Source organism: Thamnophis elegans, chromosome 3 (assembly GCF_009769535.1).
Source record: "Thamnophis elegans isolate rThaEle1 chromosome 3, rThaEle1.pri, whole genome shotgun sequence".
In the NCBI taxonomy this organism is placed as follows: Eukaryota; Metazoa; Chordata; class Lepidosauria; order Squamata; family Colubridae; genus Thamnophis; species Thamnophis elegans.
In genome coordinates, this window is record NC_045543.1 from 85,051,068 (window position 1) to 85,076,608 (window position 25,541).

Sequence of the window (25,541 nt, forward strand, 5' to 3'; positions counted from 1 at the left end):
TGCCCTTGGGCCAGCTTTTTCCACCAACCCTCCCTAGTTGAATGTGAAGAGCTTCATCTCTGGACTGTATTGAAAAATAATAAATTAAATGTCATTTAATTTCACTAGAACTTACTTGCAGTGAAAATGCCCGTAAAGCTGGAATGGGAATTAAAGCAGCCATGAAGAATGCAGTAACATTGCTAATAGATGTAAGGGCCACACTTGCACCTGTGCGTTTCAGACATTCCCCTGTTCTATCCTGAAACATATAGACATAAATGAAATTTGCAATTACATAGTACATAATCTATAAAATTACAGTGCAATAGAGAAATAGATATTGAACAGAATTTACAGACTGCTCTGTAGATGCTGTGTGGTTCAAAGCTAATAAAGACAAATATAGCAAAAATAACCATAAGAACATCACAATTTAAGACCAACATTAGCTATTTAGCAGCAACCTTGTATACTCTTTATCCCACAAGTTTGACAGAAGAGAACTAGCCATTTTTAATGGGGTTTTTTTTGGGGGGGCGGGGGGGGCGGGTTGGATTTTGGATGGGTAGCAGTATTTTTTTAGAGTATAAGACACACCTTTTTTCCTCAAAAAGGCTGAAAATCTGGGTGCGTCTTATACATCGAATACAGCATTTTATGCCTCCCGAAGCCCCGCCTCCTTCACTAAAATAGACATGCATACCCTTATGGAGGCTTTCAGAGAGTTCCTGGGGGCTGGGAAGGGCAGAAATGAGCAAAAAATGGCCGTTTTTTGCCCCCCCCCAGCCCATCAGCACTCTATATGCCTCTATAAGGCTATGCGTGTAATTTTTTTGACAAAAAAGGACCGTTTTTTGCTCGTTTTGGGGGGGCTCACCTCCCAGGAGCACTCTGCAAGCCCCCTCCCAAGGCTATTCATGCCTTTTTTAAAAGAAAAAAGAAAAACAGGCCTGTTTTCACAAAAAAGGGCCATTTTGGGGAGGTTTGCAGAGTGCAACAACTTTTTTCCCCCTTTTGAAAAGCTCTTTAACTGATTGATGAGAATTACATTGATCAAGTGCTGTGCCAACAGAAACAAAGTCTTAGGTGCTGCAGATTGTCAGCGATTTCCTTCTCCATCTACCTACATACCTACTCTCTCTCTCTCTCCCTACCTACCTACAGTATTTCTCTCTCTCTATCCCTCTACCTCCTCTCTCTTTCTCCCTACCTATCTACTGTATCTCTCTCTCTCTCTTTCTCTCTCTCCTCTCTACCTACCAACCTTATTCTCTCTCTCTTCCTATCTACTGTATTTCTCTCTCCCTCTTTATCTCTCTATCTACCTCTTTTTTTTTTAATTGCCTCTTCAAAACCTTGGTGCATTTTATACACCGGTGCGTCTTATACTCCAAAAAATATGGTAATTTTAATATCATAAACTTTTATAAAATTTGTCAAATTTCAATTTGTGGGTCTCAGATTTTGGACACATTCTGTAAGTCAGTCCATTGGAAGTATCTTGATTTAAATTTTTATTTTTTATTAGATTTTTATTCCCACTTTTATTACTTTACAAGTAACTCTACATAATAAGTAATTATAAGTAACAAAATACATAATGCTCCATCCTCTTCCTATTTTCCTCACAACTACAATCATGTGAGTGGATTGAGCTGAGAAAGAGTGGCTGGCCCAAGTCAAAGGTTATGGAAATGAGAGTTTTAATAGTATGTAGATATTTTCGCATCTGATTCCACTATACAATAGAAATGGAAAACTAAATGGAAAGTTACTACAAACAATTTTCTTCTTAATTTCCAAAATAGACTATAGAAGAAATAGCCTGATTTCAGAATGAAAAATAGAATATCAGTTCTCAAAAAACCCAAATAATTTCTTTGAATAATAACATCTACTTTGGCAAATAATCACAACTGACAACAAATATAATGTAATTTAATTGTAATAGTTCCTGATTCTTCTGCCGGGGAGGGGTGAGGCGTTAATCAAATATATCTGCTGATAATATCAATTAAGTTACTGGTTTTTGTCAAAAAGTTTGGGAAAATTGAGAAAACCATTTGACAGGCTCTGGTCATTTATACTAGTATAAATGTATATTACTAGCAGTATACATTTATACTGCTATTAGTTTACTCGGCATAGTTCTAAAATAAATAAACTGGATCAACATAGGAAATTATTTATGTTGTCAGCTGCTAATTGAAAAACTAAAGTATAGATTTAGTGAGCTTGCTGAATGCTTAATGCAAGATAAGGTAAGAAATATCTGAATTTACCTCAAATGGAATTCTCTTATTCTGCCCAGTTTCACTAAATGCATGTGCCAAAAGAAAGACATCATCTACCCCAACTCCAAGAGCAAGAAAGGGTAAAACCTGCATAAAAGGAGAAAGTCAGCAACAACTATTTTATAACCAAAGAACAAGTTAATGAAATAGGACAAGGAAGCACAATCTTACACTTCACTTAAGGCATAAGCAGAAATCTTGAGGCATTGCAATTAGGAGATCACAATTCTTTATGCACACAATTATTTACACCATTGAGTGTTTCTCTTCAGATACTGATCTCCATCATATTGTTAGGCCCAGTAGAAAGTAACAGGTCTTTATGTGGATTCATGAGGACCAACAGCTATTTTTACAATCCAGTTAAATGAGTTACTTTCTTTGAGCAACTAATATTGGAGGATGTGTATTGCAGTATCTCTTCCCCCCCCTCATTTTAGTTTGCTGTTGTCAGAAACCAAAGGCTTTGTTTTAGCAGCTCTGAACAAGCTTTGTTTGCTATCTAATTGCATAAAGGCAAAAATTCAATATGTACCAAATAACAGCAAATGTCTCCTTTGTAGTTAAAAGGATGAAACAACTGACCATTTGATCAACGGCTGCAGCAAAATTTCACAAACTGACCACAAGCAGTGTTACGACTGAGCTGCTAGGAAACTCCAGGAAATTTTACCAGAGGTTTGGATTTGAATGTAGTGAAAAATACTTAAACCTTCATATTGAGAAGTTTTTGGGAAATGAGCAGGGTTAAGATATTATTGAAGTTTAAGATCCAAACAGACAGGTACATCTTGTTCATAACATGCCTGATATATAGGAGTTATTGAAAAGAAGGAAGTCAGGTTCATTGCTGTTGCTATTCCAGATAATGCTAGGATTGAGGAAAAACAATTGGAAAAAAAATTCAAAATACCAGGATTTGCAAATTGCAGTTGAATCTTATGTGTGTGTGTGTGGGGGGGGAATCTGCTGTTATTCCAATTGTGATTGGAGCCCTCACAGCGATACCTAAATCGCTTGCTCAGTATCTGGCAATATTCAATTTATCAGTCCTGACCACACTATTTTTACAACAACAACAAACGAATCCTCTACCCACTCGGCTTAACGCTACCTACATTCTTAGACATTATCTTAATAATTCGTAGGTCCTTGGTTAGGACTTTAATTATTAAGCTTACTATTAATCTAAGTCTCAGACTATGAATCTGTCAATTGTCCATACATTATAATAATTTCCTGGAAAGAAGATTTTAGCCAATTGTGCCACAATATGCATTTTCACAGCACATATGTTTGCACACCCTGCCTTTGGAAACAGGGCTTATTCAAGGACAATTTGAATTTCCTGGGTCACTGAAAATTTCAGCACAGGCCTCGGATATTCAACCTTTTCCTCTTTACTCTGCAGTTAACAACGAGTCCCTTTCAAAAATTTCACTGCAAATTATAAAGCCCTGTTTGTCCCCTGGTTTCCCCTGACATGCCATGCCAAAACCTGCAATTTTGTTATGTGTGAGTGTAAATATACATCCCATAGAACCATATGCCATATTCAGAAGTCTTCTGGGCTTAAATAACCGCAGCTACGACTGGTTTCAGGTAAACATATTAATTCAAACTTCTGAAGGTTGTTCTTTTAAATTCCATCCTCCTTCCCCATGAATACACCCTCCTCTCAATAGGAGACATCGCAGTGCATCATCTTGCAATCGGTTTGTTTTAATACCTGAGTTGTGGCAGCGTTAAAGGAAATCCCAATCAAGGAACACAGTCCCAATCCGGCAGCTACCGAGAGAGCAACCAACAAGACTCCTGCCAGACCCACAGCACCCTGGGATTTAGCACAGTCCCATCTCAGCATGGTTAAGCAGGCGTAGGCAAGCTGTAAGCAGAACAAAAGAACATATTTTTTTTCCTCCCCAAATGAGGCCTGACATCAGAGAAAGCCAGTTTTATGTTTCCTTTTCCTGACCAAAATTTTCAACAACAAAATATAATTTTAATGGAACACAGATATTGGAAGGCACCGCTCAGCAGTGAGGTAGAGCAATGGCTTTGCTTGTCTGATCCTGTCATTAGGTCTGAATCCCACCTCCACACATCTCAAACAGACATCTCTTTGGCTCTGTAACCATTTAAGAGGAAACCACAAAGAACAACCCCATGGCCCCATCCCAAGCCAACTTTGTGCTCACGCTAATGAGCCACAGATCTTCCATGGATCGGAGACATAAGTGAGCAAGTGGCATAAAAATGCAGATTTTAAGGCTGTTAAAAACATTGTAAGGATGATTTGTATGATGGCTTAGCATAAAAGACTCATGTAGTGGTATATCATGAATTACAGATTTCTCCAGACTGGTCTCCTTTCCAGATCTGGATGGCATGAGCTTGAAGGAAACTGAGGAGGAATAAAATGAATATTAAACCTAATTTACCATTAATAGATAGCCGCTAGCAACTCGGATGACGCTGACGTCAGAAAATGACTTTAGGATGTCCTCCAGAGTCGTCGTCGTAAAAGAAAGCACCTTCTGAGTAGAGTTTTGTGCAAGACTTTGATGAGCAACCTATGAAGACAAGACAGGAGTTGCAATTACAGAAAGGAAATCACCACGATATACAGGTAGTCCTTGACTTACAACAGTTCATTTAGTGACCGTTCAAAGTTACAACAGCACTGAAAAAACTGATTTATGACCATTTTTCACACTTACGACCATTGCAGCATCCCCACGGTCCCATGATCAAAGTTCAGATGCTTGGCAATTGACTCATAGTTATGACGGTCCCAGTGTCCCAGGGTCACATGATCCCATTTTGCGACCTTTAGGCAAGCAAAATCAATGGGGAATCCAGATTCACTTAACAACCATATTACTAACTCAACAAATGCCATGATTCCCTTCACAACTGTGGCAAGGAAAGTCGTAAAATGGGGCAAACCCACTTAACAAATGTTTGACTTAGCAACATAAATTTTGGGCTCAATTGTGGTTGTAACTCAAGGACTACCTGTATTTCTGGAGCGGATTTCTACTGAGCACTAACTTTTTAGTTGTCGCCCTCACTTTATTATCTGTTGCTCTCCCTTCTCACTCACACACAGACGTTCTCATCTACAAACACCACAGTTGTATCCTTGACCCTTTGTTAATATAATTGCCATACTCAACGCAGAGCCGCAGCAGGCTGCTACAGATCAAATAAGAAGGTACACCTTGAAAGAGAGGAAAATGGCCATTTATTTAAAATAGTGAAACTGAAGACGGCTCACAGCTCACTCGGCCCCTCCTGCACCCTTTTCTACATTCCATCCAGAAGCCTACAACTGATTTGTTGTTATACCCAATCTAAAAACAACAAATTCTTAAGAGTAACCCTCTCTTTTTTCATTGGCTGGACACTTCAAAGAGGTCACAAGCAGCTCAGCAAAGGTCAATGCCTGGGAAACAAAGGCCAGATAATGTCACATGACCTCACCAAGGGGACTGCAGCTGTGAACAGATTTTGTGGCGGGCTAATGTTTTCCAGACACCTTTGCTGAAGGAAAAGAAAAGAAAAAAACAAAGAATCATCCTAACCAAATGCTCACTTTTTCTCCTTAAGCTTTGGCAGCCCAGAGTCAGATCGGCAGCTCAAGACAATGAATTTTAAAAGCCACGCATTCTAACAAAAACACATTTCTCTTTCATTTTACCAACAGAAGAACCTGCAATGTTTCCCCTTCAAATCTTGCTGTGGGTGGCAGATTTTTTAAATGTATTTTTTCTTCTTTAAAAAAAAAAATTCTTAATTATTCAGTCCTAAGCACAATCTCCCAGAAATTTCCACTTGCCTCTTTTCTATCCAGCATACTGGCTGGGAATGACAGGAGTTAAATTCCAACATATAGTAGTATCTCCAGTCTCTAGCTTGGAGAGAAGACTGACTATAATGGAAGAGCATACCAATCCTAACAAGATTCACTACCTCAAGGGCTACCTTTATTTCTGTAAGCCGCCCAGTTATTTCTGTAAGCTGCCCAGAGTCCTCCGGGATTGGGCAGCCTATAAATTCAATAAATGGAAATGGAAATGGAAGGGACATCCCTGAGGGACTGCAACAACAACAATGAAAGAAAGAAACCGTTCTCCAATTAAACGTCCATTTTACCTCAACATACATCCTCTGCCATGCTTCCAGGATCGCAGCTGCCTTGTCCTCATTCCAGTTGATGTGTGAAACGTAGTCGTAACCCTTGAAGTGCTCATACATTTGCTTTGGAGTCATTAGCTGAAACATGGTCTGTAAAGCTTGAGCGCTGCAAGACAGAATTGGGGACTTAGAAAGGAGAAAAGGACAAGCAAAAACAATTGTTCCCCTCAGTAATGATCATATCATTACTGAATCAGAGAATCATATCAAAAACAATTTTAGAACTGTCCCCCTCTTACCTTGCGGTTTGGAACCGGGACACGCTCATGCGCGCGCTTCACTTTGCTCGCTGCACTTCTGTGCATGTACAGAGCGTCCGTGATGATGTCTGGGTGGGTGGACGGAGCCTCCCGCCGCCACCACTACCAGTTTGCCCAAACCGGGGTGAAACAACAGAATACCACCTCTGGCCCCCCTCCAAAAAATAATCTGTTTTCACTGCATGGTGTCATCAAATGTATAATCTATGCTTATGGAATGGGAATGATCTTTGCTGGATTTTTATGAAGGGCTGTTCTTATGGGCAGCAGAAGGCCAGAGTGATTAATGGTTAAACTGAGCAGAAAGCCTTCAATTTTTTTTTTATAATTGCTCTGCAGATTCTATCTGACTAAGAACCATTTATGGTGTTGTTTTAAAATGGAGGGGAAAATCTAAGTTATAAACCAGGAGTTTCCAAGCTTGGCAATTTTAAGACTTGTGGACTTCAACTCCTAGAATTCTCCAGTTTCTGGGAGTTGAAGCCTACAGATCTTAAAGTTGTCAAGGTTAGAGATTCCTGTTATAAAACCTCTTATCATCTTATATCTGAATAAAGCTGATTCTACCATAGGGAAATATAAGACTGATGTAAAGACATTGAAATATAGAAAGTCTATGAGCTATCACCCAGTTTCTCTATTAAAGGGCTGATCTGATTCAGTATTCTTATGGCCAATCTTTCTGTATAAATTAAATAAGGCGCCATTTACAAAGTGGCAGATCCTATAGAGCAAGGGTCATCAAACTTGGCAAATTTAAGACTTGTGGACTTCAACTCCAAGAAACTGGAGAATTCTGGGAGCTGAAGTGCACAAGTCTTAAAGTTGCCAAGTTTGAAGACCTCTGCTATAGAGGAGTCACATCTATCAAGGAGATGGGTTGGTTGGCAAACAATCTCTGAAGAAAAGGATATCTTAAAGTGAACTTTTTTTTCCTATGAAGCATAGAAAGTACACAAATTAACCCAGTAATGTGATCATTTCGTAGGCAACGGGATCCAACAAAGTTTCTATCACTGAATAGATTCTCATCTTTGGGTCCAGAAGTGGCGGATGGGTGATGCTTTGTAATTGATGTGATGGGACATGGGGGAGAGATAACAAAGTCATCTCCATCCTATTCCAGAGACCAAAATCTCAATGAATCAAAATCATAGTTCACCAAAAGATAACTAGCTACATAGGCTATCCTAGCCTCTTAATGTACAAGTGGAAAAGAATAAAACTACTAGAGCTCAAATGGGAAATACATTTTGCTTAAACTGTTGCTCTCTGCATTTAAATATCTGGCTGCATGTTTTTGGTTTTTTCTTTGCATTTTATGTACTTAGGAGATCTTATGTTTAATATTTTTTACTGAATATATCCCCACTACGTCATAAATAAAAAATCATTTTACAGGTATAATAAATAATATTCTCATTGAGAATCACTTTTGTGTATTATTATTGTTATCCTTCAGCTGGTGAGTGGTTGATGGGTGGCAATTTTTTCTTTCGAGAGCAGCATTGGATTCTTTTAATGTGTGTCATTGTATATGCTGAAAAATGACAATAAGGTTGTCTTATCTAACTAAGGCGTCAGGCAAAAAAACTAGGAGACTGTGAGTTCTAATCCTGCCTTAGGCACAAAGCCAGCGGATGACCTTTGGCCAGTCGTTTCTTTCATAGGACAGAGGCCATGGCAACTACGTCTGAAAAACCCCTGCCATGAAAACTGCAGGGACTTGTCCAAGGCAGTCTCCAAGAAACTGGAATGAAATGGAAGGGAGGGGGGAAAACCCTCAAATTACCGGACAGTAAAGTTGTCAGTGAAAAGAAAACAATAGCTGGATTTATATTTCACATTAAGCCATGGTTTGTTTAAAGCAGAGCTGTTGACCAAAAACAGTTGACTAGGTTCAAATATAGCACTAAGTTATAAGTCATGACATAGGGAGACAAATGTCTGGGTTGACACAAGAGTCTAAGCCAAGACCATCCAAACCATAGTGCAGCCTACAGAATGTGCAGACCCAAGCCGGGATGCCTTAGGCATGGATTACTGGATTAGGAGTGCTTACCTGACAAGTTCCCAGTATCATTTTTAACAGTGCCACCAATAATCAGTTCTTCTTGCCAATGCATGTATTTTTTTGACAGCCCATAGCATCCACCGCTTAAAGCAAGGGCGACATCAAGAGGCTGAAAATATTTAAACAAATAAAAGAAGGTGTTACAGAATCAAAGACAGGAAAGTTCACATTTTTGGAGGATCACTGATACCACTTTGGATACCCCTGAAGGTAAGTGTTCTAATATGCATAAATCCTGCAAATCCTGCTCTGGTTGCAAACTTTGAATGGGGTGGGGAGAGAGCAAGAATGTTCTTTATGGAAGTATTTTCATGCTACCAGGATTGATTCTGGCAGGTGTAGCTTTGGCTTTCCTCTCAAGTTGGTAGCTGTACATTTTTATCTTTTTCCGGGTGGTTTCACCTCTAAGAAGAGAGAAGTAGCTGCCTTAGGTAGTACATTTTGGTTGTCAAGAAAAACTAGCAAAGGCTGATTTAGTCTGTTCTTGTACTTTTATTGCTAAGGATGCAGCATTTGAGGGATTTTCTGATTCATGTGGCAAAACAACATGATTATTTGGGATAACTGCAGCCTGTAGGAAAGGAAGCCATTTATTTTTCTAGCTTTTTCTAGCTTCAATTTGAGTGTCTAATTTCTCATAATATAAATCTATATGGTAGAATAAATATTTGTTTTATTAAGAAAACATAGGTACTCATCTTATATACCATAATTCTAGGTGGCTTACAACAACAACAACAATAGAATAATATCAAAAAGAATTTTAGAAAATGAATTTTAAGAAACCAGCACTTGGTATCCTAAAGCAACACCCCTCAATACTTCAGCCTCCTTCAATATCAATGTTTGGGGGAATTTCAACGCTAGAATAAAGTTCTTTACATGACCTGGAATAAAATGCAAATGTACCAATTTCAGATATTAGTATTTATATCCTGAAATAAAAAATATGCTCTTTTTGAAAATTATAAAATTAACTATAAAAGTTTCCATTCTTTGTTACTACAGCATGAGGACCCAGATTGTTGGGGGCAATATCCTGATTTTGTAAACCGCTGTGAAGCGATATATAAGTCTAGGTGCTATTGTTATTGCTATTTGTATAAAGAACCTGATTGATAGCAATTTGTTCAGTCACATCTTTCATTTAACAGTGACGAGTGTTTAGTGGTTTTGCAAATCTAACTGCATTAATATTCCAATATCCCTGTCTCTGCAGTACAAAACTTAGAATATAAAACTATACTGAAGTTCATTTCAAAACTATTCTTTGTTCTTAAGTCCTTGAAACTTGTTTGTTACATTAGGAATAAGTAGCTGTCTGGAGCTCCTGCTAAGTAAACCATACAAATGGCCATGCTTTCTTTCTTACTGCCTTATTTTCTTTTGTTAGCAGAACAACTCAAGTCGGTGTGACCAACCATCATTTTACGAATTCTGAACTTAAGGCTCTATCTTGCATATTGCTCAAATACTGATATCCTGAAACTGCATCATATTGTTGACAATGATTTTAGGATACGGAATTACAGTATGCTTTTTAATGAATTTTTTTCTCATTTGGCTGAAAAAAGAAGGATTAACTTACTTTGGTTGAATTTTTGTTGGGGGCAGTTATAGGACAGTCGGGATCGTCAGGGTTTAGGCAAGGTCGATCCATATATCCATGGCCAACTTCTGCTTTATTCAGCATCTCCTCCCAGGTATCTACTTGGGAGTTTATCTTCTTCAGCTCTTCTAAGAATTCCAAGGGGTCAAAGTTGGTCCACTGCAAATGGGGCTTTCCTCTGTCCCATGAAGAGAAAAATGAAAAGGTTATCAAAATTTGCCAGACTTTTGTAAATATTTATTTACCACTTCCCCACTCCTACTCACATTCATATTTTTTTGAAACAAAGTTTACTGAAATGTGTACAAGGGCATTTAAAACATTGCCACAAGATTTGTCTTTTGGAAAAAGTTGATGAAAATTCTTATCTTAAAGCTATTTTTCATCCACAAAATGTCTTCTTCATATGAACATCCCAACCCTGCCTATGTAAATGCTAGTAAACACAGCTTCTTGACTCTAATGGTTTGAGGGGATTTTAGACGTTGTAGTTAAGTCTTTATTCTTAACTCAGCTATTACATTGTGCCCCTAGTTATTCATTTATTGAACTGATAATCAAATGGAGCAAGAAAAACTAGCATTTTAAGTATAGTGAAATTTTAGACAAATAATTTATTAACTAAATGACTCAGAAAAAAATAAGGAATTCAGCAGTCACAAATAAAGGAAATGTTGAAGTATCATAGAGAAGTTCATATGATGTAAAGAATTGTCTTTCTTTAAAATATCTGCCATACATTAATCAAAAACACAAATCCACCGTGCTTTTTCAGACATGGTAACCTTTTTAAAACCACCTGAGCCTGTGCTGCTTTTTTTTTTTCATTTCCACTTTTGATTTTGTAATGTTGCCAGACCATAAAGGCTTTTGCCTGACTTTTTTCTGGTTCAGACTACTGTATCTGCTTAACCAGGCTTAAGATATTATTCAGACTCTCCCAACCAGAAAACGCAAGCTCCTTCTTTGTCCCGTTTTAGAAAGTCCACGCTGAAAGTCAAGCAATAGCCATTGCATGTTGCCTTTACAAAGAGAGACAAACAAGGGCAAAGCCTACACCATATAAATAAGCTATGCAATTAACCTAAATGAATTTAAACATTTTAAAATATAGAACACATTGAAAGTAACAATATCCAAAATAAAGATGTCATGCTACTAAAAGGCCTGATAAAGAAAACATAGCTTCTACCTGCTGCCATCATATTTTTCACTGTACATTTTATTTCCTCAAATACAATCACAAATAACCATTATATAACAGTGAGAATTTTGCCTTTGGGAAAGGGGGAAAAAAAACTATGAAGTTAATTGGGACCCTTGCCCTTTCTCTCATAAACATACCGTATTTTTTGGAGTATAAGACGAACCAAAGTATAAGATGCACCAAGATTTTGAAGAGGCAAATAAAAAAATAAGTTTTTGCACTCTGCAGACCTCCCCAAAACGGCCCATTTTTTGCAAAAATGGGACCGTTTTTCATTTTAAAAAAGGAGCCATGCATAGCCTTTAGGAGGCTTACAGAATGCTTCGGGGGGGGGGGGGGCAAAAATGAGCAAAAGCAACCTGTTTTTTACGCATTTTTGCCCTCCCCAGCCTCCAGGAGCACCCTAGAAGCCTCCTAAAGGCTATGCACAGCCATTTTTGCAAAGGAGGCAGGGTTTTGGGAGGCAAAAAATGCTGTATTCAGTATATAAGACGCACCTAGATTTTCACCCTCTTTTGGGGTAGGGGGAGGTGTGTCTTATACTCCGAAAAATATGGTACATTAACAGTATAGCACAAACATTAAAAAAATTAAATATTCAAATTACTGACTCTTTTTGTGGTCCCAAGATTCTGCCACAAATTTGGTGACAAACCAATGACTAACTAGTAGGATTTCTGCTCTAGTTTTAAGTGATAAAATAAGATTGTTATGAGAGGCTTGATATTCCAGTTCCTCTTAAATAAAAGTATTTAAGACAGAAAATTGAAAAAAAAAGTTAATAAATCAACCCAATCCCTTGAAAAGGTCATAGCAATTATCACCAGATTTTCCTACACCTTAAAGCAGGGCTTTCCAACTTTGACAACTTTGAGACCTGTAGATTTCAACTCCCAGAATTCTTCCAATTCTTGGAATTCAGCCATACTTGTACCACTACTATGTCACAATACATTTCTGATACATTTTGATGTATTTATGGCTTCTGCAGGATCTTTGCATTATGCAATGAGGATTTGCTTTTTTGTGGACAGCTGTAACCAAGTTCAGTCAAATGCTTTCCCTATAGATCTTTTCCATCACAGAGAGAAATCAGAGGGATCAAATTATCATAAATGTCCCTTTAGAAGCATTCTAAAATATGATGGAAGTTGCCAGAAAATGCAGTGATTGATTTGGGGGTTCTCTTGTAATATTCTCTTTTGTCTTTATTTAGTTAATGTTCTTTTGCACGAAACAAACATGAAACAAAAGAAACTGTTGTATAAATAGATGTGGAAAATCTATGCAGGTCATATACCAAATTTGGACATTCCTGTCATATGCACTTCAACTCATGCAAAACGCAGGATCTGTTATTGTAATCTCTCAAGATATACATGCTCTCATGACTGAATTCACTGAAGGTCCTCAAAACTTTTTAAAACGCATTGTTTAAATTGTTTGTTTTACACTCAATGAAAGTTGATCATGTCAGTTATCAATTTTAATTACAATCTGGTTCAGATATAGGACTGAAGCCAAGGATATCCAAGGACCAGAGACTGGGTAGGGAAAAGTGTCAACAAATCAAGATGGCAGCTGTAGCAGTGTGATCAATGTCCTGTCCTTTGCATGTATTGTGACATGCATGTAAAATGTGCTACAACTTCAAACATATGATTGTGGCTGCCATCTTGATTTTTTTGTTTTGTTTTACAACTTCCAACTTCAATGCATGCCCCTACCTCAATCCAAATTAAATCAATGATAGTGATAGAATTCACTGAGAATAAAACTGAAGTAACTTAAGTTTGGCTCACACCTGTTGTTCATGTTGATTCCGATGAAATAATCAGGTTATCCCTAAAGCTAAAATCATATATGGGCATCTGCGAAGAAGCAACATCTGTGTGGTAATTTGAAGGAAAGCTACAAATAATAAGCTGCTACAGGAAACTGCTGCACCTATATTTGCAAATGTGCTGGTTCAGATGTTAATTCTCCTATGTATTTGCATTCAAAAAATAACATAATTGGATAGGATGTTAATTTTATAATGAAACATCTCTTTTAAAGAGAAAAGCGTGTGAAATAGATATCTGTTTGCATATTTGTCTGGAAAGCCTCATATTTTGTGTTCAGTTCAACATCAGAATAAACTGTAGCTAAGTGAAGCCCCATTTAACTGGTGGAACAAATTAGAAACCAACACACGTTACTCACGGTAGATATGCAGTCCCAGATTGTAATTTTGCACCCTCCCAAAAGCAGTCCAGTGGTGTGATAATTAAACAAGGGTAAAGGTGTTCTATAATCTGTAAAAGAGACAGAAAAAACCCTCTAAAATATTGTTATATGTCTACAGAAATATACATAAAAATGCATGAGGGCCAATTTTGTCTAGTGCTTAAGGCACCAGGCTAGAAAGCAGGAGACCCTGAGTTCAAATCCTGACTTAGTCATGAAAGCCAGCTTGGGTGACTTGGTCATTCTCTCTCAGCCCAACTCACCTCACCGGATTATTGTGGAGAAAATATGAGGAGGAAGATGTGTTGGATATGTTCACTGTCTTATTTGTAAAAATAATAAAGGCAGGTTTATATAAATAAAAATACAATAAATACATTGTCTTTACCTTGTCCATGTAACCTGTTTCTGTGATGGGTTCCCCTGATTTGTGACACAAGTGTTCCAATTTCCATTGTCTGTGGAAATGAAGAGTAAAATTACATTAAAAATGGTTATAAGTTGAGGATTACCTGTATTTTCAAAGTTGATTATTTGCCACTCTTAGGACATGCTGTCGTTTGAATTAAATTAGTTCACCTGTGTGGGTATAATCTCCTTATGACAGCAATAATAGTTATGTTTTGATGGCTTTTAGCCTCTAGTATTAAGGATACTTCATGATTCTAACCATGCAATTCATATTTCTCAGAAACCACCAGGCAAGATTAATGGAAATTAAATTTGCAATATTGTAGGTCAGCCTTTCCCAAACTGGTACGCTCCAGATGTGAGCAACATCTCATGTCTGCTAAACAGTGTAGAACTCAGGCACATCTGGAGAATATTAGGCTGCAGAAGGATGCTGTAGAGAAAATGCCCATTCTCTTTACCGCTTGGTGAATGCAAAGGAGTCCCTGCTGCGTTGAATCCTTCCAGTATGTCAGAGAAAATTTATGCTGAGGGTTTATCTACATTGGATCAAAAACAGCTCTGAACTTTGCAAAACAAACTCACTGTAAGATCCCTTCAAGATAAGTTGAAATTTGTGCTTTAATACTAGCTTAAACCATTGTTTAATATTACTGACTCCCACAACAGGGGCCTGTTTATACTAGATGTGTCAGCAACCCAATACAGTCCAAAGTTATACTTTGAATATGTTTTATGATAAAAAAGAAAATATTACTTCTTTAGCTTAACAGCTGAAGCACAATGGTTTCAGACATTGTAAACTATGATGAACATCTAGAGATGTGGCTAAATCAAGATTTTCCCCAGCTCCCAGTTGCCAAAAGAAACAGGGTCAAATGCAGTAGGGCTCAACAAAATCATGATGGCAGCTGAAACCATATGAAAGCTCCCATGTTGACATTTTTTTAACTGTCCCGGAACTGAAAAATTAAGGCTGAAACAGGCAAACAGTACAGGTAGTAGTCACAAACTTACAACAGTTTATTTAGTGACTGCTCAAAGTTACAACGGCACTGGGGAAAAAGTAACTTATGACTGTTTTTCATACTTCCAATTGTTGCAGCATCCCCATGGTCACACGACCAAAATTCAGATACTTGGCAATTGACTCATATTTATGACAGTTGCAGTGTCCCAGGGTCATGTGATCACCTTTTGTGACCCTTTGACAAGCAAAGTCAGTGGGGAAGCCAGATCCATTTAACCATCGTATTACTAACTTAACAACTGCAGTAATTCACTTAACAACTGTGGCAAGAAAGTCGTAAAATGGGGCAAATGTCACTTAGCAAATGTATCACTCATCTGGCTTCGTCCCAAGTAGCTCTCCAGGAAAACTGGTAACTTTGCAAATGTTGAAAAGCAAATGTTCAAGGAAGCTCTGTTCCTACAATAAAAAAATCTTCTAGGGAGCTTCTGAATGAGTTCTGATTCCTATGTTACTGCAGAAAATTTCTTTTTTCTTTCCATCTTACCTGTTGTACATATATACATGTATCTTGCTGGCTTGTAGTGCAGAATCAAGGTGCTGTCTGAGTGCTTCTGTTGTTAGTACATTAGCAGTCTCTTCTTGTGGTGTCTGAATCATCAGTTGAGGATTAAACATGGCCTCTTCTCCAATCTTCTGCCGTGTGTAACTTAACTCCCGACTCACTCGTCCACCAACTGACAGACAAGAATTTACAACCTGGGATTAGCCAGCAAGAATTGACTCTTTATATGCATTCTAAAAGCTCACAGGCTCCTCAATAAATTTTCCCACATCCATGGAATATTCTATAGTTTATTAAGAGCTGAAGCAACTTTAATAGAGCTGATTTTGTGTACAATGCAAAAAAAAAAAAAGCCACATACATTTTCCTTACTTTAAAAAAAGTTTCCACACTGCAAAGGCAAGTCACAAGTCCATTTGTGCTAAACACATGCATTTTCAGTATCATATCAAGAATTCCACATGTACAAAGTTTGTTTTTTAAAAAATCCTTTTTCCTTTCAGACCAGACCAAATATTTCTATGTTACAATTTCTTACACTTGTATAAACAGTCTGCTGCAATGGCACATTTCAAGATAAATGGCTTCAGTTTACACTCTTCTCCTAAATAATTTGGCAAAAGGAGAAAGGAAATAAAAGCAGCTAGGAGGAAAAGAGTAAACGAACATTAGTATATCTTGCCGCTGTTAGTTAAAAGCAGTATAAAAATACTGTTAAGTGAAGGTCACTTAACAGTGAAGGTCACTTAACAGTGCAGATTCAGAGGACAGCCAACTTACATTTAGTAAACTACTGGGGGAATCTAGAGTTTCCGTAATGAATTTTAGTGTATCAGAATATGGACGTCATGACAAATTAAATGGCAATAGGTTTTGGGAAGGCAGCTTCCCAACCTAGGTGCCCTCCAAATGTGCAGACTTCAATACTTAGAATCCTCAACAATGGCCATACTAAGTGCGCTTTGATGCCTTGAGGCTTCACAATTGTTGTCATGATCATTGTCAAAGTAACATTTCAGTACGTGAAGACATATAAATATTAGGTCCTATCTTTCATATTTTTCTAAGCATGTAGGGACTTACAGGTTGTTCTTATGATTGCTCATTTAATGATGGTTTAAAGTTACGGCAGCCCGGGAAAAAGTGGCTTATGACTGTTGTACCAACCCTGTGGCCATGTCTTTAAAAAGATCAAGTTGCAGCGTCTTGCAGTCACAAGATTGTAATTTGCAATCTTTCTAGTCGGTTCACGACAAACAAAGTCAATTGGAGAAACTAGATTCTCTGAACAGCTGTGTGATTCATTTAACAACAACAGTAAAAATGGTAGTAAAATCAGGTCTGGTCATGTAATGACTCAATGACCACATCACTTAGTGATCAAAATTCCAGTCTCAATTATGGTGGTAAGTCAATGACTACCTGCACTTCATCTACTGCAGTCTTCATTAAGACTGTATGTTTCACAGATGTATACAAATTGACATAAAACTAATTATTTCAAGAGCATTTTTAGCCATGAATGTTTATCCTTTAAACGCTGCTGTATAATGTTTTAAGTAGGAGCTAGAATGTATTTTGTTTCATATAATTTATTTGTTGATTAAATGTGGGAGTGATGAGCCCTGGCGGTGCAGTGGTTAGAATGCAGTATTGCAGGCAAACTCTGCCCACGGCTAGAAATTTGATTCTGTTCGGCTGAAGGTTGACTCAACCTTCCATCCTTCCGATGTCCCAGATTGCTGAAGACAAAATGCTGACATTTTAAACTGCCCAGAAGGGTGCTGTAAAGCACTATGGGGTGATATATAAGTCTAAGTGTGATTGCTATTGCTAATATTATAGTGTTTGATAGGATTCTCAGCACTATAACCTCACAACACATTAAGAGCACATTTGTGTAACGTGTAGTATGCACAGTCTCCTATAGAAACATGGAATCACCCTTGGGCTCATGAGGAATCAACTTATACATGTGTTATCTTTTCAGTTTGTTTCCTGATAAACTAACGAGGCCCTCAGCTCAACCAATCATCTTGCTGTTATCTTTCTCAGAATTTCATTTTCCCCTTTACTCTGGTTGACCAGAGTTTTGGTACACTATGTAGAATTCTAACTAGTTTCAGAGTCTACACACAAGACTAGGTAGAGGGACACAGCAGCACATCTGCCTTAGAATAGGTTTGGTGATCTGTACCTCCTTTTGACATATATAATAGGGGAACAGAAAGGCAAAGAAAAAATGATTGTGAGCAGCATGATCATGGCCAAAAAAAAGGTAATGTGTGAAAGAAGTAGCTTTTAAGGCTATTTCCAAGGAACAAGATAAAAATGTAGAGTTGACATTTGGTGAACAATTGCAGAACCATAGTAATTTCCATTAAAAAAGAGAATAAAATCAATGGCAATAATAAAAATTAGGAACTGCAATTCAATGAATTGTAAAAGTATTTTTTCTAACAACTGCAACTTCTATCTCTAAATACCTTGGGCTCATGGTTTAGACAGAGCAAATAAAAATATGAATTACTCATTCTTCTCATTTGGGAAATTGCAACTAATTATTTTGATATTTGGAAATATTTAGTGAAATTTTTGTTAAACTATAATCCTGTAAAAGCTCTAATTGAATTTCAACCGTATGTACACGTTTATGATTACTTTGAAAGAAAACAATTTTCCAAATTACAAATAAACTGTATATGTATAGCTGTAGTCATAGCTAAATGAAAGATGTAAATGATAATTTCATTTATTAAGGCAGAAGCGTCAAGTTTGATTTTCAACCCCATTTCAAAAAATTGGACTTTCCAATAATTCTTTTCTGCTTTCAGCAAATCATGTCCAATTTTATTTTACAATGTGTAGAATAAACAATCTGTAGATTCAAATAGCACTTCTATATTGTATGTAAAATACATGCTCTGCCATCCACACTCAATTTCATATACTGATTTATTTCTGGCCTCATCAGAATTTCTAACTTATTTCAACTAAGAGGACTAATCTATTCATGCCAAAGGACAGCATTGTAAGTGGCCAACTGTTTAATATCAATGGACATGATTGCCCCTGACTCAAGATGCTGTCAAACTCTATTAATCTCACTTAACAAGGCAAATTCAACCAATCAGCATTATAACATAACAGCAAGAAAAGTGGACTTTTCCAAGCTTGCATAAAGCCAAAGCAAAAGTAATAATAAATCAACAGATGGTTTTAGAAATCCCAAGAAAATTATGTTGACAGCAGATCTTTTAGTACTGGTCGGTTAGGAATAAAAGTAATTGTGGCAACTTATTTTGAGATTTATTAACAACTTTTAATACTTTTTAAAAATAGTATATTCAGATAGCAATTACAAAGTAGCATTTCATATACTGATAACAGTAAGAAGTGGAGAAAAGAAGCACATGAGAAATTTCAAATTATTCAACAAATCTTTTTCACTGAAGATAACAAAAATTCATTCTATAGGTATCATCTCCAAAATTCAAGCATGTCCCAAACCTTATCATTAAGAAGGAAAAATGTCATAATCTTAATACTACTTTTGCAAATGTCTTATTCAAGTACCAAGCTAACACTATATCTTTGTCCAGGATACCACAATTTGTAGAGAAGAAAGGGTCAGGTTAATACTTTAAAATACTTCACAAAGCATAGCTGATATGCCAATCGGTTGTTGGTGACTAGCAGAGCGGTGGCAGCAACAGAGTTGGCAGTGTTAGTGAGGCTTGGAGGTGCCCTTCAGTGTGTCTTTTGGGGTGGAATTGACGTAAAAATCAAGGTGGCAATGGCAGATCTTTCTTAGTGATGGCATTGTTTGGTGGCAGTGAAGTGATTATTTTTCAAAACACTGGTGTCCTGTGTGCTATATGTTGTGCAGACCTGCCTCAGTACTAAGGGAATGTCAAACTGGTTTCTGAAAATGAAAGGAACTAATCTATAGATTAGTATATAATTCTACTCAAATTTTTATTTATTTATGATATTTAGAAACTGCCAATCTCTTTTGCAGAAAAATCCATATGTAGCTTACTGCTATAGATTTATTACTGTCTAATAACGCATAGCAATGTGTTTTCCCTTTTCAAATTCCCATGGCAAATGAATTCTTTGCAGCAAAAATTGCAGCTATGCTCCATGTTATATCAAATACAAAATAATGCCATAGAATGACATGAAAACCTATGCCCAGGATGGCAAACCTATGGCACACATGCCACAGGTGGCATGTGGAGTCATTTGTCAGGGCACGCGAGGCATGCGCGCACTGGCCAGCTGAGTTCAGCCTTTTTTAAAGCCATTTTTTGTCCTCCCAAGGCTCCAGAGGCTTTATAGGAGCCTGGGGAGGGTGAAAACAGCGTCCCCTGCACCCCCACCCCTGGAGGCCCTCCAGAGGCTTCAGGAGCTTCCACGAACCCTCCGGAGTGCAAAAAAAAAAACCAGCCCTACGGGCAAACCAGAAGTTCGGGAACCATGGTTCTATACCCATGATGGCAAACCTATGGCACATGTGCAATGGGTGGCACCCGGAGCCATTTCTGAGGGCATGCAAGGCATTGTCCTGTCAGCCCCAGCACACATGAGTGCGGCAGCAAACTGTTTTTTGGCCGTTTTTCACCAAACTTACGGTTTGCTCATTGGGTTCTTTTTCGTCCTCCGGAGGGAAGCCTCCTGAAGGAGAAAACCGGCCCAAAGGGCAACCCAGAAGTCCATTCCCGAACTTCCAGTTTGCGTGTTGTGCCGTTTTATGCCCTCCCCGGGCTTCAGGAGGCTTCCCTGAAGCCTGGGTAGGGCAAAAAACAGCCCAATGGAAGTTTAGGAACGCACTTCCAGATTGCCTGTTGGGCCGTTTTTCTCCCACTGGAGGCCTCAGGAAGCTTTCCTGAAGCCTGCAGAAGGCAAAAAACAGCCCGACGCACCTCCCGTGCGTCTGGAGGCTTCAGTGAGGCCTGCATGCATGCGCAAAGGGTTGTGTGCACGTGCGCAGGGGAGGGCATTACATTATGGGTGCAGGCACGCATACATGTGACCCCCCCCTGCTCCCTTCGCTTTTGGCATGCCTCGACAAAAAGGTTAGCCATCACTGTTCTAGACCATTCAGAGCTGAACTAATGTAGGAAAGAACACACTAGATCTGATGTTTGTCTTGAGGCAGACTTTGATACCATTAATCATGTTATCTTCTGACAGCTTCCAAGGGAGCGGGATCTCTGTTTTGTGGTACTTCTCATTTACCTAAAGCAGCAGTGACTGAAGTGACTTATAATAGATCAAATAAATACATAAATAATAATGTTTCTCTAGTTATAGCATCTGGTCCTGCAACGTCACCATTTTTGAACATTCTTAATGAATTTATTATGTTCTTCCCTAACTAGCATTTGTTTCCAATTCAGACTTTGACACATCTTTAGCATTCCCTTGCAAATCTCTAATAACAATCCCAAAATTCCTTCCCTTCAGTCTCATTCCAAAGCATTTCATCACTGCTATTTGTAATTCCATTCACTCTGCTGGAGGCAACTTGTTTAGCTGTCATCCCCAGTTTCAAAACAATTTTTAATTTCTATCAAAATTGCTCTGTGTGTTCTCTGCTTCCTTTAGTCTTAACTGTTTCCTTGCTCTCTTTGATTACATTTTTTGTAGTTATCTTTTCTCTCCATCAATTGCATTAATCTTTCTCTCATTATTTGAAACAGTGATTTTCGTTTTTTCAACCACAGCCTTTTCGTTCATGACACCACCAAGTATCCCTTTTCAAACTTAGTGTTATTCCCAATACTTCCTTTACTCTGTAACATAAATTTTCACTGTATTCCAAGCACCTTCCACATCCTCTTTTCTTCTTCATACTATTTCATACATTTTAAACTTTCTCTTTCTGCAGTCCATCTACATTCTACTTTCTTTCACTTTTCCCCAAGATCTATTGTTGACATTATTAAACTATGCTTTCACACATATTCAAAATGTCATTATCTTTGTCTACTTCATTCATTACTGTATTTCAGCCTTTTATATTAACCAAATCAGATATGCTTAAAATACATATATGTGTAGTTCAATGATTTTCTCCAAACCAATGGTTTGGAGTTTTTAATTTTTAATGCAGATGTTCACCAATAGCATTGTTTCTTAATCTTTAAATGATTCATTCATCTTTTCTGTATTCTCGCATTTGTTCTTACACAACTATTCATGTCATCCAATCATCACTAGATGAGCCCACTGATACTGGCCTCTATTGCTAATTATAGTGTTGACTTATTAAGGCTTTCCCAAAACACTTTCCAGTAAGATACAAAAGGTACAGACTAAGTTACTAATCTTAATCATTCCTGTGCCACACGCAACATTGCCTGCTATCAATAAGTATAGTACCTGTCTGTTTTGACAAATGTTGGGCAATGTGCCAGCAGCACAACCCAAGCTTCATTTATCCGTAGCATTCCTTAGTTATTCTATAGAAGCTAGCATCTCTAATCTAGAGACAAACATATGAGCCTACATACTATGGCCTGCATCCTACCAAGTGAAAGGTACATTGACATGCTGAGGATACAATTTCTGGATCTTTAAGGACTTCTAGATCTATTAGGATACCAGAAAGTTATAGAAAGAGGCATATATATTTATTTTCAAGTTTATAGCATTCAAAGTGAATCAATAGTAAAACCAGAACTTTCCACCAATTTTGTGTGTGTGTGTGTGTGTGTGTATGCGCAACCAGTTAGCTTTTACTACTCTACTTGGTTAGTAGTTGGTTTGTGCTAACCTCCCCTCCCATCAATCAATTAAAAAACAAAAGTAAATGCCATTTTCATGGGGGCCAACTGCCAAACTCCTTACTCTTGTGTGTTTTGGTCTTTTCATTAGTGTTTATGTCCAGCCTAACATCAAGAGAACAGGAGCTTGGAGAAGGACTGAACCAGGCGCTACAATGACCACACACATCATTCCAAGCAACACAATCCAACAAAGGATATTCTCTTTTGCAGCTATAATTTCTGCTTTGACAAAAGGATTTCTTAAAAACAAAAGAACAAACAAAACCCTCATGACAGACACTAGGAACATCCAGCAAGAACCTAACAACAATGTTAGAGTAAGAGTACAAGAGGGAATACTGCTGGCATATTGGCCAAAATGTGTCAAAAGGGACAGATACCATGTTTTCCCAAAAATAAGACAGGGTCTTATTTTCTTTTGACCCACAAAATAAGTGCTTGGCCTTATTTTTGGGGAGGTCTTATTATTTTTGCGGTGCAGGAGGCGGCGAGTGTGGTCACCTCATGGCTGCTGCTGTGTTGCAATATTTTCGAGGAGGGGTTATTTTCAGGGGGGGCTTATTTTAGAGCATGTAATCAAAAGCCCAATTGGGCTTGTTATCCAGGGAGGTCTTATTTTCAGGGAAACAGGGTACTGTGGGACAGGAATTTAATCTGCAAACTCTATATTCACACCTGGGAGTGCCCAAATATCAGGGTACATCATAAGCCATAAAATGCATCATGTAACCCTGTACAAAAAGCATTGGAAATGGGAAAAAGCATTCCTTATATAACATTAGATCCTAATCCTGAAGGAGTAACAACAATGTACAGTACCACTAAATGATTTGTTCACTTTATTTTCACAGGAGAGTAGATAATCAAATGGATGTTTATGAAGGTACCTAAAACAAACATAAAACAGGTAACTAGGTCAGATTTCTAACAGGATGAAAAGCTAATCATCTGACATTCCAAGACAAGTTTCAAAGGCTTATTATTCCTCATATTTCAACTGTCTAACCTAAATGCAGATAAATTGGATTTTCCAAAGGTTAGTGCCATGATCTAAATATTAATCCAAAAGGTCAAGTACAATATTACACTGGAGTTCAGTGTATTCCACATTATGGTATAGTTCTTACAAAATGAAGATCCAGAATCAGGACACTTTGTGCAGATGAAGTTCAGATGGCCAGACTGAAAACAGATCTATGCTTTAATTTTAGCAGCTGATGGATCTGGGAACAAATTCTAATCATCCAGAAGATTAAATGAATGAATGAATGAAAAGTACAGACAGAAAGCTTTCTACTACCCAACGTATCTTCCCAAGTGATCATCTCATCCCAGGTGAAAGCCACACACCAACTTTTCAGATCCTCAGAAGGTAGCTCTTTTTTTTTTTTGCCCTAATATCGCTGGAGACACATTTGGCAGAAAACACTTTGGTAGCCATTCTTTGGCTACCAAACTCCCTGACAAAGACATCTGTTGTCCTTCCGCGTGAAAGCAAAAGCATTTTTGTTCAGAGTGGCTTTTGATATTTAAATTGTCTTGTTGTTGAACTAAGTTTTAAACTGTTAGATACTGTTGCTAATGGATTTTTATCGGTGATTTTTTAGTTGATGAGTTTTAATACTTTGACTATAACTTAATTAGTTGTCTTGCATGTTATTGTAAGCTGCCTTGAATAGGAAAATCAGGAACTTCACTCCATTAGCAAAGCACATACTCAGGCATCATTATCACTAAATACCGGAGCTTTAGGCTAAAACTGGAAAATTGGAGACCTTGACCAGAAGAAATCAATGGCAAATCACTTCTTTATTTTTTCCCAAAAAAACCTTCATGGGCACCTCCATGAAGTCATTAGAAATGACGCACCACTCATGGCAGGCCTTCATTTTTCCATTGCATACGTTGGAAGGATTTTTTTTGTAAAGCAGAACAAATTGGCTGTCTTGATATTCTGAGAGTTGCAGTCTGAACACATCTGGATGGTATATGCTGTTCTAAATTATTGAATCAATTGGAGTTTAAAAAAAAACTAATTATATTACATTAAATGCAGCCATTAACACATGAAAACTTTACCTTTCCTAAGGTTTTTTTTCACTATTGCAAAAGAAGACTTCTTACTACTATATACATACATACATACATACATACATACACACACACACACATATATACATACATACATATATGTATACATATACACACACACATATACACATATACACATATACATACATACATACATACATACATACATATATACATACATACACACACACACACACCATATTTTTCAGGGTATAAGATGCACCTTTTTCCCCTCAAAAAAGTGGGTGAAAATCTGGGTGCGTCTCATACACTGAATACAGCATTTTTTGCCCTCTGAAACCCTGCCCCCTTCACCAAAATCGTCGTGTATAGCTTGTAGGAGGCTTTCAGAAAGCTCCTGTGGGCTGGGGCGGGCAGAAATGAGCAAAAAATGGCCTGGTTTTTTTGCTCAATTTTGCCCCCCCCCCCAGCCCCCAGGAGCATTCTATAAGCTTCCTAATGCCCTTTTTTTAACAAAATATAAAGCCATTTTCATCATAAATGGGCCGTTTTTTGCTCATTTTTGCCCCCCCCCCCCGGAACATTGTACAAACCTCCAAAGGGCTATTCATGCCCTTTGGGGGGGGGGAACGGACCCCTTTTTGGAAGGTTTGCAGAGTGCAATTTTTTAAAAATTTGCCTCTTCAAAACCTTGGTGCGTCTTATTCTCCGAAAAATGTGGTGTGTGTTTATATATTTACCAACTTATATAACCCCCTAAAAAATAACAGGATAAAAATGTAGCTTTGTCCCTTGGCAATTAAATTCTGTCTAGTGAACCTCAACATGGCCTTTTTATGCATATGTAGTTGCTTTCTTCATTGGTTAAAATCAGTACTTTAAACTGCCCTT

The 25,541-nt window shown here is 37.8% G+C and overlaps 1 protein-coding gene across 3 annotated transcripts in view; it reads right to left on the minus strand.

The window, feature by feature from the left end:
* Window positions 1-25,541, minus strand: part of PTCH1 (patched 1) — an 89,982-nt gene that overhangs the window by 37,096 nt on the left and 27,345 nt on the right. Inside the window, exons 3-12 of one of the 3 annotated variants that reach the window (XM_032213089.1) lie at window positions 15,784-15,973; window positions 14,244-14,313; window positions 13,832-13,923; window positions 10,399-10,597; window positions 8,803-8,919; window positions 6,435-6,587; window positions 4,718-4,849; window positions 4,006-4,161; window positions 2,265-2,363; window positions 116-241 (exon numbers count right to left, since the gene is read on the minus strand). In XM_032213089.1, the coding sequence (XP_032068980.1) occupies window positions 116-241; window positions 2,265-2,363; window positions 4,006-4,161; window positions 4,718-4,849; window positions 6,435-6,587; window positions 8,803-8,919; window positions 10,399-10,597; window positions 13,832-13,923; window positions 14,244-14,313; window positions 15,784-15,973 (1,334 nt within the window). Of the gene's footprint in view, window positions 1-115; window positions 242-2,264; window positions 2,364-4,005; window positions 4,162-4,717; window positions 4,850-6,434; window positions 6,588-8,798; window positions 8,920-10,398; window positions 10,598-13,831; window positions 13,924-14,243; window positions 14,314-15,783; window positions 15,974-25,541 lie in introns of those variants that run through there. The other 2 variants (XM_032213087.1, XM_032213088.1) reach the window with 2 other exon arrangements.